This window comes from Lepisma saccharinum, chromosome 10, assembly GCF_977018435.1.
Source record: "Lepisma saccharinum chromosome 10, izLepSacc3.1, whole genome shotgun sequence".
Taxonomy (NCBI): domain Eukaryota; kingdom Metazoa; phylum Arthropoda; class Insecta; order Zygentoma; family Lepismatidae; genus Lepisma; species Lepisma saccharinum.
In genome coordinates this window covers 11432188-11449332 of record NC_139238.1, presented here as the reverse complement: position 1 = coordinate 11449332, position 17145 = coordinate 11432188, and the positions used below count along the sequence as shown (strand labels likewise).

The window sequence follows — 17145 nt, the reverse complement described above, 5'->3', positions numbered from 1 at the left end:
CGTCATACCTCTTAGGATTTTTGAGTAAATTAGACGAAATTCTGCACATCTATTCTCTATGTCCATTGCAAGACAGGGTCTACTTTATTTTTTGATAGCATAAAAAAATAATATCGCGGATCCACGATATTGGATTATTTTTCAAATTCTCTTATTTTTGTCCAATTTGCGTGAAATTTGGAAAAAACTAAAAATGTATGCAAAACTACTCTAGTTATGTGAATATGTTTATACTACATATATATATGTAGTATAAATATATATTTATATATATACATATTTACAGGGTGGCAACAGACCTGGAAAACCGGGAAAAGTCAGGGAATTTGAGGTGTCAAAAAAAGTCAGGGAATTTCGTCTTCATTGACTTTTTTGTATATTATTTATTTATTTAAAGATATCATTATGGAACTCTGCACGGGAACAGGAAATCTCGTTCGTAAGTTTCGGCCTCAACTTTTAGACCCCTTTTATGCGCAACACAACCACGGCGTCAGAAACCAGTGATGGCAGGAGAGAGAGGGAGAGAGAGAGAGAGAGAAATTTTTCTCGCCCGGGCGGGAATTTTAAATTCGAACACACTGTGGAGGAAAATTGTTATAACTCAGGCACTATGGGAGCAATTTACTTCGGATAAGTTTTGTTTTTCAGCTAAAACATCAGCGCATGTAACCGTGTACAATTCAGAACACCGGACCGAGGAAGGGGGGCTTGGAGGGGGGGGGGCACGTCCCCCGAATTTCAATGAAAAGACCATAAAAATCTGGAGTTTGCCCCTTCTTCTCCCGCTATTTGGGAAGAAGGCGCGAACGTTAGTATTCTTTTCAAAGAATGGACATTTCTCAAGAGAACGTAACATGTTTCATGTTCTTGGGTGCAATACAAGTTGAATAATAAGCCAAAAAGTGATTATTTTTTTAATTATTTTTTTTTTACGAAAAATAGGTAATTTGCATTTTTTGAGAAAAATTGTTATAACCCTGGCACTATGGGATCAATCTACTTCGGATAAGTTTTGTAGTGGAGCTAAAGCATCATAGCATGCAACTGTGTACAATTTAGAATGGCGAACCAGGGAAGGGGGATTTGGGGGCGTGACCACCGAATTTCAATGAGAAAAAACATAAAAATCTGGAGTTTGTCCCCTCTTCTCCCGCTATTTTGGGGGAGAAGTCGCAAACCTTAGTATTCTCTTCAAAGAATGGACGTTTCCAAAGAGATTGAAACACATTTCATGTTCCTGGGTGCCATAAAAGTTGCATAATGAGCCAAAATGTGAAACTCTGTTCAGAGGTGGGGGGAGGTTGGTCATGAATATGAATTTCCCAGGCTTGCTCCAGACGTGTGTCAGAGTTTCCACCCAAACATAAGAGTATGAAAGTCCAAAAAGCACATTTATTTCGTAATCAGCACCATGATACCATATGGTATCATCGGGCGAGTACGACCTTACTCTGATGATACCATATGGTATCATCGGGGGAGTAAAGGTTAAGCCTCTAAATATTACGTGGAAAATGCATTGAATTATCATTTTTTCTTGTCCGTATGGAAGTAGTAAGGGGACAGAACTGTCAACAGATGGAGGGGATGGGAGCGGGTGGTGCTGTCCGATAGTTGTCGGACGTCGTAGTAAGTCATTTTGTTGGAGAAACCGAAGGAACATGGAAACAAATAGGTTCCATTGATACATACGATTTTTGTCGAATATCGCCACCCGACAAAGTATCTCACTACAACATGCGACAGAAATTGCATGGACTGCAACATCCAACAAAAATCGCATGCATAAACAAGAAGAGCTTTAGACTGTAAACATGCTGCTGGAATTTTATTACTCTTCTGGCTCACTTCGCCTTATTTAATGTAGCAGTTCTTACAAAGGTTTTCTTTTATCATTCTGACGTATTACTGGTTTCGCACAAGTTAACATACGTTTACAATGGCATTGCACTATTCTTAGATATCAAGAAGACTCCCACCAAATGGGATATATATTGAATATTATCTGTATATATCTGTATTGATGAACGTTATAAAAATTGGCAAGTGCATGCTCCCAACCTCAAATTTACTGCAACACTAGTATTGCAATGAAATTAACGTTACACTCTGTCCTGTCTGTTTAAACTCATGAGAGATGGTCATTAATCTCTCACTGAGTAAGGTTAATGTCCAATATTATGAAATAAAATACTAATAATAAATACGTAAATATTTTAATATCATATTTACTCAAATCATTCAATCATAAAAGCAAATAACTTTTTTCAAGAATTGACTTTTCTCTGCCAACCCTGCTAAATTTTCACTTTCAATCTACTGATTTATAAGAGGGGTGGCCAGAAAGTAATTTCCAATTAGTAGGGACATTGATTTTTCACAAACACCAAAACCGTGAAAAATGGTAATTGCTGCGAAGTTATGTTTAAATGTGCAGTGATGTCTGGACACATTTTTCGCCCTTTCAAAATATCGAAATAATGCGAATTTGGCATAAAATGCCAATTGTTGGCATTTTTAGCGATTTTTTAAAAAGAAATGTCCTAAAACATCGAAAAATTCCATGAAATCCATTCTTGTCTTTTCTAGGCCATGTTTGTATACATAGAACATGCCAGTTTTCCAACATTTTACTCAAGAGTAAACTATAGAGCAGTGGCGAAGCGTCATAAGAGGCCCGGAGGCCGGGCCTACTCTAATATAATTGGCTATTACGGATTATTTTTTTACTTATAATTTCATTAAACAACGCCTTAATACAAGAAAACTGAAATTCTAGGCCTTACGATAATTTCCACAAATTTCCATCCCTGCCAGAGACTATATCGTTGCATGTTGAGCCACTTCTCCGAGGGCCTCAGCTGGTCCCATAACATTCTATGTGATTCATGCGGGAAAGCATAATTTCAGGGGCCCGTTCGCCTGAAATGGACACAGTGAGTCCGGCCTCACGCAGTGATGCCAACTCTAGCAAAATTGTGCTAAACGTAGTACAATTTGAACTTCACTGGCACCTAGCACCCTGTGTTTGGAATTATGGTAAAATATAGCATCATCTATAAACATGCGCCCCTGGGAGACAGATAAATTGAATTCAGAGGAATATATTTTGAAAAAATAAATTAAAAAAAAAGCAAATTTTATTTCTTTCAAACAAAAGGTAGCATGCCGATCCAGCTACATCTGGTCCAACGTCTTCTTTTCATCTTTTCTTTATCTTTCCTTGCTTAGCTCAAGAGGAACATTTTATTGAAGGAAATTGCTAGAAAGTTGGGGTCACAGATAAAATAAGCCGCCGCCTTTTGTAGTGGTCGAATTTTCTCAAACTTTTTCAAGCGTTATATTGAATCAATTATATTGGTTAAACCATTGTAACTAATTTAATGGAGGAAATTACCAATATTGTTTAACTAATCAACAACGCATGTTCACATCACAACTGCCCCCAAAATAAATGCATAAAATGAACTTAAGACCTAAGCCATCCAAGCACAATTTAGTTGCATTTAGCAAAATTTGAGAGTTTAATCAGCACACTTTTCCTGATTGGGAGGTTGGCAACGCTGGACACAAAGTGGGCTTCACATCTGTTTCTTGTCCAGCGTGGGGTGTCCAACGAGGGGAAAGGAAAGGTGAAGATAGAATGGCAAAGACAACTTGTTCCGAGAGCGAAAAAAAATGCTTCTATCCCAGTGTTTTGCGTTTTCGTTAGTTTCTCGATTTCCTCCTGTTGCGTTGTTGTTTTTTGTTATATTTTATCTTGTTTTTTTTTGCTCATTTATTTTTTTATTGTTCTTTCATTGATTTTTTTACTTTGCTTTTTGTGCCACTTTTGGCTAATTTGCGAAGATGGGGAAGAGTGTTAATATGATGAAATGACCAGAAATACCCATGCGCAGGCAGAGATTCGAACCCAGGACCCCTGGCGCCATTGCGCGATGTGCTAACCACTCCGCCACGGGGGTCGGATTTCATTGTTGTGAGCGTGAAGTGAGCAAGGAGAATAATGACTTGTATTACTCTGGAACGCTGCAAAAACAAGCATAAAAGCCTATTACCGGACATAGGAAGAAAGAAGGAGCATCAAAACATTGAGGACTGCCACTCGAATGACATCTAAACGCGCGGCTCGTGCATAATTTTCCAGGGGGTTCACCAAAATTATGCAAAGTGGACTTATCTAAACCTTTTGAGACACTACACGCTTTGGTTCGTAGAGATAGTACTGGGAAAATTATCAAATTTTGGCCGGTAGATTACTGACAAAGTTAATTTGCTTTATGTTCAGATAACAGTGACAGCACCAAGGAGTGTGTGTGTAGGGGGCGATCATTTTATTTTAAGATTTTCGTATGGTATTGTATTTAGGGGTATCTCAGAATTCAGAAAATATTCTCGCCTCAATTTTGCCTCTTCCACTCTTGCCAACTCTTTTGTGGTCCCACCACTGTCAAATAGACTATATTATTGGAACTGGATCCTGAAGCTACAGTTAAAAATACAAATCTCTGCCTGCTAAAATGAGTATGTATCAGTAATCGAACCCAAGACCCCTTGATTACAAGATAATTCTTATATAACTATTCGAAAGTATATCGCTAAATCAAAGCGATTAGATTCTATTCTATGCAATATGTTAACTTCTCGCACAGCAACAACTACACTCCTTCCAATACACAATCCACCTCACTTCACTCAACGTATCACTATGCCATATATATTTCAATCACCAGCCATGCACTTCAAAACAAACTAACAAGTATGGAGACAATGACACGTAACAAAGTTAAATGCGCGCGTCCCTTCGAACACCCTCTCGCGCTAGAGTATAACTGATCGCACGAAACCCAAACAACTTTTTGGTCGTCTTCTGACGTAAGTGCGAAATGCCTTCATTGTTAGGTTAGGCTTGAATAAATAGCAAATATTACATTTTTGGTCAAGCACGGTAAGCCCCGAAAATTGAGTGTATATATTCTAAGACAACTAAACCTAAAAAGCCTAACATGTCAACGAAAGCATTTAGTCTGACGTAAGAAGACCAAAAGGTTGTTTAAGTCTTGTCCGATAAGCAACCCCTCGCCCTCGCGCTATTTTTTACTTTTCGGCTCCTTCCACCTGAAGTGTTTCCATCTTAAAGATGAAAACTCTGAATGTGTAGGCAAGTTGTTTTCTATCATATTTATCTTATTTGTCCCATCATCTTTACTTCTAGCTTTCGTTTGGGGTCACCTCTACATTTATATTACACCCTCTTCATTAATCTAATAAGTTTTGTAAAATATAAAAATACAAAGAGAATGCCAAATGAATTCAAATCGAAACACATAGTGCAACACTGGAAGAGAGAAGAGCGTGGTTGACTCCAGCTCGCTGGTGATCCTACGAACTGCGCATGTCCGTTTTGACGAGACGACCTTCCTGGAGTAGCCGACTGCATGTATTTTCGCCATATGTACGCGTCGAGCTTCTGCTAGCCGTCCTATGCTTTTAGCATGGTAGGGGTTGGCTTGCGGAGGTTCAGCGGAGGCTTTGCACGAAACGGAACTAGAGGGGAGCTGAGTGGCTCTGGCCCGCGGTTTCTCCTTCTCACTAAGAGAATTTGGCACTCTACGCTTATGAACTTCTCAGTTATTGTTTATTTTGTATATTACTGGGGGTTCACTGCACATTTGCGCTATACAGCCAACCGCGCCTGCATCTAAAGCATCAATTTACAATAAAATCAAGAAGTACTATTTAGGAGTTGGCACACATCAAGCATTACTATTCAGGTACGTTCATTGATGCAATAATAAGTTGTTATACCTCTTCAAAAATAACTTTAAAGGTTATATTTTTTTTTATATTTTAAAAAAGTCGCACCCATAACAACACGAACTCACACGCCTGTGCCTACCCTTCCAGCGACACCACGCTTCGCCACTGCTATAGAGTTATACGTACATGGAATAATTCCGACAGTCACATTAAATCATGTATTTCCCACAATTTTTTCGACTTCTATCAAAACCATTTGCATCACAGAGCAAAGTGGCAGGGTTCTAACAGGAGATCGAGTGCATATCTACCATCACTCGGGAGCCACATCTTCGTATTTGTCGCACGAGATATGTTTTGAATTACCATGCTAAGTGTGCACCATCGGCATTTGTCGAGCAAGTAATAATGGAGCTCAGTCGTTAGGGCGTCTGACTACTATGCGAGAGACCCAGGGTCGATCCCCTGTGGGAGAGAACCGGGATGTTTTCCACCTATTCAAACTGCTCAGGTGCCCACCCAGCATCATATGAAGCTGGTACCTTGAGAAAGACTTTGAGGGATAAAGGTAGCCACGAGCGTGGTGCTGATCACATCACCCCTACCTTCAGCTGTGATCAAGAAAGTGTGGGGCCCTAACTCCACACCCCTACTATACACCTCCATAGAAAAGTGCAGGGGAGCACTTTACTTTTACTTCCTCAAAAATCTGTTCCAACATATCAAACTGTCACGAAAATACGTAGACCATGTAACCTACAATTTAAAATAATAATTAGTTTAAAAGCACAATGGAGTATTAAGTTTTGGTATATTTGGCAGATAAATGTTCTAAAACAAAAACGCGAATTTTGGGAAACGTAACCCTAACAAGTCAAAAAAAGATAATGCCAATTTTTGGTGCCATAATACGAGTATATCAGTATCTGTCACGTGAGATTGATTGATTTTAATTTTTTTGGTGTGTCGCCACTTATGGTCATTATGCATTCTTCAGTTAATAAGGGGAAAATTCCATTAGCTAAAATCCTTACCTTAAAATTAAAAAAGGGGTATGGAAAGTAAATTTCCCAAAATAACTTTCAAGATATCAAACTCGCACGAAGAGGCGTAAGCCATGTAATTTTCAATTGAAACAGTATTTTAAAAACACCATGAAGGTATAATTTCAGATATTTGTCAGAAAATGTGCGAAAATGTAAATGTGAATTTTGGGAAAAATAACACCGTATAGTAAAAAATAAAAAAAATTAGAAAATACATCAATTTAAAAAAAAAGTAACAAAATATCAAGGTCCCTACCGATTAGCCATAAATAAAACAAGAATATCAGTTCTAATTTATTGCATTAGTAACAATGAGTCCTAACCTAGTTTTCGGCATAATGACCACCGTTGTTCTGGCATTTGTCGTAGCATGACACTAAATTTTGTATACCCATGGCATATGTGTCTGACAGCAAAGACGGGAACTATCTCTACCGCAGTGTAGCTGTCAAATCCTTGCCCTGCCAGAAACCTCTTCAGTTAAACAAAGAGATGAAAGTCGGTACATGCAAGGCCAGGACTGTACAGGGAGTGGTCCAAGATCTCTCACCTGAAGTGATGCAAAGGGCCCGTGTGTACTCAGCTGTATGGGGTTGTGCCCATTCGATTGGCCTTCTGTGAATTGTCTGCACCATCATCTGACCATACTATCACTCACGACGTCCGGTCTGCACACCTCACACAATTGCTGGTGGCTCTGTGCCATATTCTGAGCGTGCAATGTAGGCTACATCGCAGTCGGTGGGAGACTGTATGAGAGCTGCAATCTTTAACCTAGAACTGTTCTAAAACGGCTGCATTGCAACTGTACCAGATTACAGCTACACACCACTTCTTCCTGCCTGCATGTGTGTGTGTGTTGCTCTCCGACCACTATTGCTGCGTATAGGCACCATTGGAGCTTTTTTCAGGATGCCCCTCGTATATGAACTTTTAGAAGCTTTCATTATTAGAGTGTTCCTGTTTTAATGTGTGGTTAGCTAAATCAGGTACCTATACAATGCAATTCTATAAATTCCTTGCATTTAATTTCTAATACCTACGTACCCTTTTCGTCAGCATTAATGGTATAACTAACTGCATGTTGTCAGTTTCACAGTACTTCACTTGGATATACTGTATTGAAGCAGAATCCCATTGATAATGTAAGGAAATATGACACTTTATTTTGTTCGATTCAATTGTTTCACTTATATGCAAGAGTTAAGTTGTTTGCTTTACAGAGAAGAGAGAAGTAGCTTTATGCATTGAAAAATGAGTCCGCACTCATGGTTGTTGCAAGCAGAGGGTTCCAAACCTCGGTGGAAATATCAACATATAATATCGAGAATGTATAAAGAGACTGATAAATTACAAATTGTATTTCTTAATCATCCACTCTTCACTCTTTATCTCATTTAGTCGTAAATTTAAAAATAATCAAGTATTTTATTTTAAACTTACTGCGTATGACAAAATTCAGTAATCCTTCCCTAGCTTGTGAATTGTAATAATTTTCCAAATTCACTATTTTGCACTTTGAATTCAAATCATAGATAATAGAGAAATTAAGTCAATTTCATAGAAGATAATATTGGTACTTAACAAAACCATGCGTTACCCCCACACCCCCTATACGCCTTCATGGCGTGGTGCTAAGCACAGGGGAGCACTTTACCTTTTTTTTTTATACGTGGACCTGTGTGAGTTTATTATTTCTATTTGCAAAAACATCGATTTAGTTTAGTTTGTAATTGTCAGGGAAAAATTTAAATTTTGTCCTGGAAAACCTGGAAAAGGCAGGGAATTTCATTTCTGCTTGTTTGTAGCCACCCTGTATTTAATAAACCTACGGATATACAAAGATAACACTCGGAAAGAACTGGCTATTCAAAAAATGGCTTTTATTGTGAGGGAAGTGAGGAGGAAAATTTGTATTCTTTATTCTATGAAAGCTAGCAACAAATAGGGTATGACATGTCCACATTGTGATTATGGAGATTATCCAAAAAAAAGCATTTCTACAATATATTGTAGAACCCTACACACTGTGAGAATTTGCTTTCGCTATATTCTGCAGTTATTGGTTGGCAACACTGTATTCATACATGTTCATTTGTTTACCATACAGTTCCTTCTAAGTGTGGATCCAGTATAGTAGGTGGTTTCCTGGCACCTGATTTTCAGAACTGGCACCTAGCTTTGAAGAAAATTTTTCGAGCACTGGGAATGCATGAGTAACTGGGTACTGGGGTAACTTGAATTTTACACTTCAATTAATATTGAGGGTTTTTATTTCACTAGCATATTCCTTTTATATTCTATGTTACAGGTTTTTTTATAGGTTTATTATACTTTCTTGTTTTATTATTTGAAATTCTAAACGCACATTAACTGCAATCACAATTAATTGATAGTGGTCGCAACAATAAGATAAAATTTTCCACACATATATACATAAATCCTGTATGGATACTGAGGTAAATTTGCAGGGAGACTTCAGGAGAGGGTGGATGAATCAAGGGTCTGAGATTACCCACTCGTTAAACCAGCATACGCCACTGAAAAATAGAATATAAATAAATATAGATATCTAGTTTACACTTTGGTCCCATTTCTTAATGAATTGAGTATCAACAAGAATCACAGACTATTGCGAGAATAAGATTCTTACATAAAGTATTGACCTCTTTGCATCCACTTTCATTGTTCCACATATTAGCATACACTAAATAAAACATTGTTTTTCTAAAAAAAGGTATGTTTATTTTTTTAAAAAGGTGTACATTAAAATTATACATTAATATTTTGTTCATTTCCCAATATACTCAAAGTATATCACTGCTATGCTACTAGTGAACATTTTTTTTCATTTTTTTTTCATTTATTTTAGAAAGGACTTGTTACTTAAGTAACACAAACAACCAAAGTAGTGCTTCATAGACACTCTTGAACCAAAATTATGTTTTACTGACAACATAATCGTGCAAATTCTAAAATGTGTACTAACAGATTCAAACTCAATTCATTCAAATTCACTACAAAAAGAAACTGTTTCTCAAAGATAACACACTATATTTACATCACAGTCAGTCATTTCACATACATTCACTAAAGCCATGGAAATTTAATGGTAATGAAATATAACCTTTTGATAAAAATGAAGAATGCAACTTACAAGTCCTGAGAGCTTAATAGAAAATCATGTTAGCGGTAACAGTTTACACATTTCATCATTAATTATTACAATATATTTTCTGTAGTTCATGATTTTCTGGTATTTTTATTGATTTTATATACATAACAGTTTATTTTTTTTAAAAAATATGTATGCACATAACAGGAATGATTGGCAAAGGAAATATAAGTGTAGGCACACATCTTTATGCAAATACAAGCTTTGTAATTAGCTTGGATATTAATTGCTGACAATTTCATAGTCATATTTAACAATAAGAAGGGGTTAGAATACTCATTAAGCAAGCTTTCACAGTTACGATACAGGCATTGTTACAATCAGATAGACCTGATTTTTTTTATCTATTACAAAAAGGTTGTGTGAAATGTATCAGTCTTAAATATGCCTACCGAGATATGGTATTTTGGGGAGAATATTTTCAATTGAGAAAGTCATCTTTACTTCTTGTCACCAAAATTACTGTTGGTGAACACCATAATCTGCTTCATCATCCTTTCCAGGTTCTCCATTCGTTGTTGCATCATGTACTTGAGGGTTTCTATCTCTGTTTTTATTTCCTCCTCTTCAGACTTGTGCTCCTTCTTGGCGAGAATGCTCTTTGCCGAATGAAGAATATCCCTGTGCATGGTACATTTGCCGCATCCTTTGCAAGATTTGCAACAGGATGGCGAGATCCTCGCGCTCTGGTTGAGAAAAACGCTTACCTGACCTTTGGGTAGAATATCCGGGAACAAAAGTGTGCTCTTGCTGAACGTAAGTTTCTGGATCAAAGCCTTAAGCCACTCGCATCTTCCGAAACAATCGCACAGGGAGCAGTTGGGCCAGCTCTGGATCATACGGAACGGACGTGAGCTGCTGATGAATTCAAAAGGATTGCCCAGAAGCATGGATTCAATGTAAGACACCAGCTCCACTCGTGAAATGTAACTGACAAGCTCGGCCTCGTCTTTGATTGCTTGAGTGTCGCTCACAGCCAAACCGTTAAGCAGGTTCATCAGGACAATGGTTATCAAGAACAAAAAGAGGACAAAGATGACATGACTCGTAACTGTGAATGAATTGAATGGTAGTGTACCTAGGTCGAATTCTCCCGTGAGCATCACGACAGTTTTCAGTACAGCATTTCCTGGGTTCAAGAAGAAGTTTTCGTCGCATTCATCCCCTTCGCAGTTGTGGAACAGGATGTAGAAACTGAACGCAAAGGCAACGATCAACAGAGAGTACCACATTAAGAAGAACATGAAGTTCTGCGAGACTGTAGCGAACATAGTGATGTAAGTTGATAACCTTGGATGACGGCCTATGAGAAGTACAAGCTCGGTCCATACTAAGAGAATGACAATAGCTGCCAGATGCTGTTTGGCATCATCTTCCAGGGAACTGTACAGAATGAAACACGACATTGTGATAAGGCCTGCTTCAAGAAGATTCTCCAAACTAAGAAAGTAACGTTTCGGAGAAACTGCAAATTGGAAGATTTCTCTGATGATCAAGAAGGACAGGAAAATAGTGACGACAATCCAAGCAAAGTCTGTTGCGGAGTTCGTGTAATTTGGTTCGTCGTCAGGTGGTGGCATGTCGGTACTGTTTTCCACAGTGTCACTACTATTGAGAATCTCATCAGTGATTCCTTCATCTGTGGTCGACTCTTTATGTCCGTTTCCAAAAACTGCAAGTAAGTAAAAGGTCAAGAATGCTACAAAGGTGATATAAAACATTAGATTTCCATAGAAGAACCACCTGATCCTGTGCCATTTGAGAAAGAGGAAACTGGTGATGATCGGATGCTTAAGCAAGTGCTTGTGTTGCTTTGATTTACTGATGTACAGCAGAGGTTCAGTTTCCGGGAGCAAAGGGGCAGTTCCTGACCTGTCTGAATCCAGCATGGTGTCTGTAGTGTCGCAGTTCGAAGTATCTTTGTTTTCTCGTGGTGGAGTTAGGAAGTCATACTTGAATATTATCTGGAACTTCTCTTCCCTTGTAGCTTCGTTATTTGTGTACAGACAGTTGTCTAAGAACTCTTCAAGTACACTGGGATCGATGTAAGTGATTGCCGGTTCATTGAATATGTTCTTGATTCCAACATACGCCCCGTGGTGTAAGAGGGTTGCTATGACATCATTGTCACCATTTTTGGCAGCATAGTGGAGGGGCGTGTTCCCTAGAATATCCCTAGCATTAATGTTGATCTTGTGCCTCACGTCAATGTTAGCTTCTTCCAGAAGAACATGCAAGCAGTGTCTGTAGCTGCTTTTGCCTTCATTCATGTCTGATTTTGATTCCATTTTCACAACCTTGTGCAGAATGGTTTCTTTCCTGCTTTCACTGTCGACAGCACCAAAATCTGCTTTCTCTTCTCCCAAGAAGAGGCGAAGGATTTCAAAGTACCCGTGGTACGCAGCTAGCAAAACGGGCTTCCAGCTGTTGGAGCTGCATACAGCATTCGGATCTGCATCGTTATCAAGCATCTCCTGCACAAAATCAGTGAGTCCATTGTCACAAGCATATTGCAGAAACGTGTACTGCCCATCGTTGTCGCTCAGGTTCACCTTGTTCTCAATGGCCTTTTTGATCAGCATCGTGAACTTCGTAAAGTCACGCTTGTACAGTGCCTGGAACATCAGAGTTTTAATATCGTCAACCGGAACTTCGGGATCAATGCTTTGAGGTTCCGATGGGAATTCTGCAAGCAGTTCTGGCATGTCTTCTTCGATGATGCTTCTGGCGGTTTTCCCATTTACTTCAAAGTCTATATTCGCCTTGTTCTGAAGCAGCAGCCTTACTGCCTCTTTTCCACCTCGAATGGCTGCAAGGTGGATTGCCGTTGCACCTTGACGATCCATCTCGTTGATCTTAACATCAGAGTTTCCCAGAAGAACCTCCATGCTTTTTATGTACATTTCTCTGATCTCCTTCCTTCTGTCTTCTTCGATGTCTTCTTTCTTCAACCAAGCCAGCGCCGAGCGTTCAGCAGCCACGTGGAGTGGGGTACGACCAAAATCATTCTTGATGTTGACATCAGCCTTGTGGTCCAGAAGACACTGGATGATTTCGTGATGCCCTCCTTCCGCAGCAAAATGAAGGGGAGCCTTCTTCCTAACGGTGTTCTTCTTGTTGGGATCAGCGTTGTGTTGCAGAAGAAGCGACGCAAAGTCGATCAGCCCCTCGGCACATGCAAAATCAAGGCATGTTTTGTATTCTGGGTGTTCGTAGTACTTGTTAGGATCAATCGATGCGTCTCCTTCGCCCCCGTTCAAGACATCTGAGAATGCCGTGAGGTTCTTATTCCTCAGAGCTTCCAACAGGTCCATGTATGGGTCGGTGGAGCATATGCTTCCTGTTGTGCACAGCTTGAGATGAGGAGTTTCCGCCATATTTGAGTTCAGTATCTGTAAAGATAGGAGAAATATGTTAGAGATACGAGAGTGATTTATTGTCAAATGCTTACAACATTCACATAGTATACAGTGATCGGAAGCAGTGCCTTAATTATAGTGGCACTACTGTAGCATCGCTACAAAATTCTTGTAGCTTGCTATAGGGTCATTCCATGCCAAATCAACCAATTTTAAAATAATTGCTTGCATGCTAATTTTAGAAAATTTTCATTTTTACTACATAGGTTTGTACATGTTTCTAGATATCAAAACCAATGTTCAAAAAAAAAAGTCCTGTCCTTGGTTCTTCTGATGTGGCCATTTTTTCAACATGGTGCATGGTCTTTTTTGCTCATGAAGCCCTTTACAGAAACCTTAATATCTCAAAAACCATTAGAGCTAGAGGCCTGAAACAAAATTCATTTTGTAGCTAATGAAGTATACTTTCTATGATATTCAAGTACGTTTTTCCTCAAAATTACATCTTAAGTATGAAAATTATGGTGGAAATTTGGGTAACAGTAGTTGGAAAATTGGATTTTTAAGTCAGATTTTGTAAATGAAGGGGTTTATTCTAAGGCTTGAAATTTGTTTTATGGGTAGACCTACCTGCAGGGTGTCTGCAAATAAAATATCAATGCTTAGAAATGCGCCCCTTTTTTTCAGCATGGGTTCAAAAATGGCCGTTTATGGAATTTTGACAGTTTTCAGGGTTAAATATCTCAGATGGGTCCTCATGAAAATATCTGAAATTTGGAATAAAGGAAGCCCTGCAAGAACCTAACTCTCAGCAAAAATCTCAACTTTTAGATTCAACTCGTTTGGTCAATATGAGGTAGCAATGTGACCTAATTTGTGATGTTGCAGAATAAGGGTAAGCTGCATGCACACCTAGAATAATGAAGCCTTTCCCTTTTCTTTTTTAAAGTTGGGTTAAAAAAACCTCAGAAAATGTAGTAACATAGGATTTTAATACTTGACTTACCAGAAATTGAAATTACAAGGTATGAGAACTGAAGATCTGTGAAATCTTATTGCAAAGGGTTTGATTTATTTGGTACCCACATCCATTTGGTGTTGTCAGCTCCAAAACTGTGAGTTTCATCAACATATTAGTGGAACCCAAGTTAGCTAGTGATTTTTTAAATGCAGCTTAAAGGTAGCCTATTCATTTTGAAGGGTCGAAGCTGGTAGAAGATCTTATTTTATGATGCCTGTATTTTCTAATATAATTAAGCCTTGTTTCCATATTAAAAACACTAAGTTGCTGACCAAGGCAGTTTATTAAGATAAAAACCATTTTAGTTTAGTTCTTCGTCTGAGGAAGACCCTGATACAGGGTTGAAACGTTACGTATTAAGTGTTTTTATTTAAAAAAACTGCCTTGGTCAGCAACTTAGTGTTTCTGTATTTTCTACTTATTTTCTTCCAAGGAGAGACATTCGTGGAAGTAGATATGAGGCATGCACAGTAGAAGATTGAAATACATGTTTCGATAGGATGTGAGACAAGCCTGGAGTTGATCTGTGCCTGAACAATCTGTGCTGTCTGTCATTCATCCTTTGCCAAATGGGCTTAAAGGTAGAGCCTTGTGAATATTTGTTATTTGTGACTGGAAATGGAGTGTTCTGTAGGGCTTTTAACTTAAGAGGACTGTTGTAAAGACACTTTTGGTAAAGTAAAGAGGACTGTTGTAAAGACACTTTTGGTAAAGTAAAGAGGACTGTTGTAAAGACACTTTTGGTAAAGTAGCCAAAGACTTAATTAATCTTAACGAACTTAGTAGAAATCATAAAACATTCCTCAGGTCAAGGCTACAGACTTGGAGACAACATGCAAATGCAATTCAAAAATGATCTTAAGTATAATTTTTTGTGTGTAAAAGTTTGTTAGGATCTTCTGAAATACCACTTAAAGAAAATGTTAAGGGAATTTTTTAAATCAAATTGTGTCACATGGCAAGCCCAAAAAAGTGTCAAGTAAGCTTTAGACAAGGTAAATCAATATGCCCGACATGTTATAGTAAAATTTTCATCTCTGGAGAAAGTGACTCATGTAAATCCCAGGATGGAAATGATGATGTCTTTGTGCCATCTCAATAAACACTGAAGAAAATTGATGAAGTCTGTTCTCTTTTCGATGTATCGATGTAGTAACTGAGGGGGCTAATTTAAAAAAACAACAAAAAACAAAGTGCTCTTGATCGCAAAACTATTCACATCACACAAGGAAGTGCAAAGGAAACTAGAAAGTTGTTTTTCAGAAAGTATTAGAACTGAAGAGAATGAAGGAAAATGTGACAATTCTTTGATTTATATATTGAGTTCGTGTTTTAAGTACACTTTATGCACAGATAGGCTAATCGGGACTGGACCTGTAGTTTAAAGTGGGATCTGAACCACTATGTGTCTCCACCGAATATCGAACCAGGGAATCGTTGATTACGAGGCGACGACATTACCGCTACACCATCGGTGAGGCCTGATAATCTTTTGTGTGGACAGTACAATCATTTAGTTGAGATGTTAAAAAGAAAAATATAAATGAGCAAAAACTAATGTTGAAAAGGTCACAATCATCAGTTTGACTCCTACCACGTGGTCAAGAAAAGATGTATGTGATGAACTGGAGGCTTCTGATCATTTAGTGAGATCGAGTAGGTACTTAGTGAAAGAACAAGGAATTCTGCCTGATTTGACAAAGAGAATGAATAGGACAACACCAAATGGATGTGGGTACCAAATAAATCAAACCCTTTTGCAATAAGATTTCACAGATATTCAGTTGTCATACCTTGTAATTTCAATTTCTGGTAAGTCAAGTATTAAAATCCTATGTTACTACATTTTCTGAGGTTTTTTTAACCCAACTTTAAAAAAGAAAAGGGAAAGGCTTCATTATTCTAGGTGTGCATGCAGCTTACCCTTATTCTGCAACATCACAAATTAGGTCACATTGCTACCTCATATTGACCAAACGAGTTGAATCTAAAAGTTGAGATTTTTGCTGAGAGTTAGGTTCTTGCAGGGCTTCCTTTATTCCAAATTTCAGATATTTTCATGAGGACCCATCTGAGATATTTAACCCTGAAAACTGTCAAAATTCCATAAACGGCCATTTTTGAACCCATGCTGAAAAAAAGGGGCGCATTTCTAAGCATTGATATTTTATTTGCAGACACCCTGCAGGTAGGTCTACCCATAAAACAAATTTCAAGCCTTAGAATAAACCCCTTCATTTACAAAATCTGACTTAAAAATCCAATTTTTCAACTACTGTTACCCAAATTTCCACCATCATTTTCACACTTAGGGTGCAATTTTGAGGAAAACATACTTGAATATCATAGAAAGTATACTTCATTAGCTACAAAATGAATTTTGTTTCAGGCCTCTAGCTCTAATGGTTTTTGAGATATTAATGTTTCTGTAAACTGCTGCATGAGCAAAAAAGACCATGCACCATGTTGAAAAAATGGCCACCTCAGGAGAACCAAGGACAGGAAATTGTTTTGAACATTGGTTTTGATATCTAGAAACATGTATAAACTTATGTACTAAAAATGATTTTTTTTAAAAATGGTCATGCAACTACCATTATATTTGGTATGGTTAGTTTTCTTTGGATAGTTACTTTTCTTTTCAGCATTTAGAGGTAAATTTTGTATCTGGTAACAGGTTTTTTTTTCATCAGTAGAAAAGAAGAAAAATAAGTAATGTTGCCATGTAACTGGGTAGCGTGATATGTTTACTTTGCTCCTTACTAAAAACTATAAATAACT

At 38.0% G+C, this 17145-nt stretch overlaps 2 protein-coding genes across 3 annotated transcripts in view; one reads left to right on the top strand and one right to left on the bottom strand.

Moving 5' to 3' along the window:
* LOC145993773 (gamma-tubulin complex component 2-like) overlaps positions 1-17145 on the top strand; it is a 182136-nt gene that overhangs the window by 70181 nt on the left and 94810 nt on the right. The gene's annotated exons all lie outside the window — the stretch shown is intronic.
* The window catches only part of LOC145993772 (transient receptor potential cation channel protein painless-like), a 62116-nt gene continuing 54515 nt past the window's right edge, over positions 9545-17145 (bottom strand). Inside the window, exon 2 of the mRNA XM_083129550.1 lies at positions 9545-13376. Coding sequence (XP_082985676.1) covers positions 10425-13361 — 2937 coding nt within the window. The 5' untranslated portion in view covers positions 13362-13376 and the 3' untranslated portion in view covers positions 9545-10424. The remainder of the gene's footprint in view (positions 13377-17145) is intronic.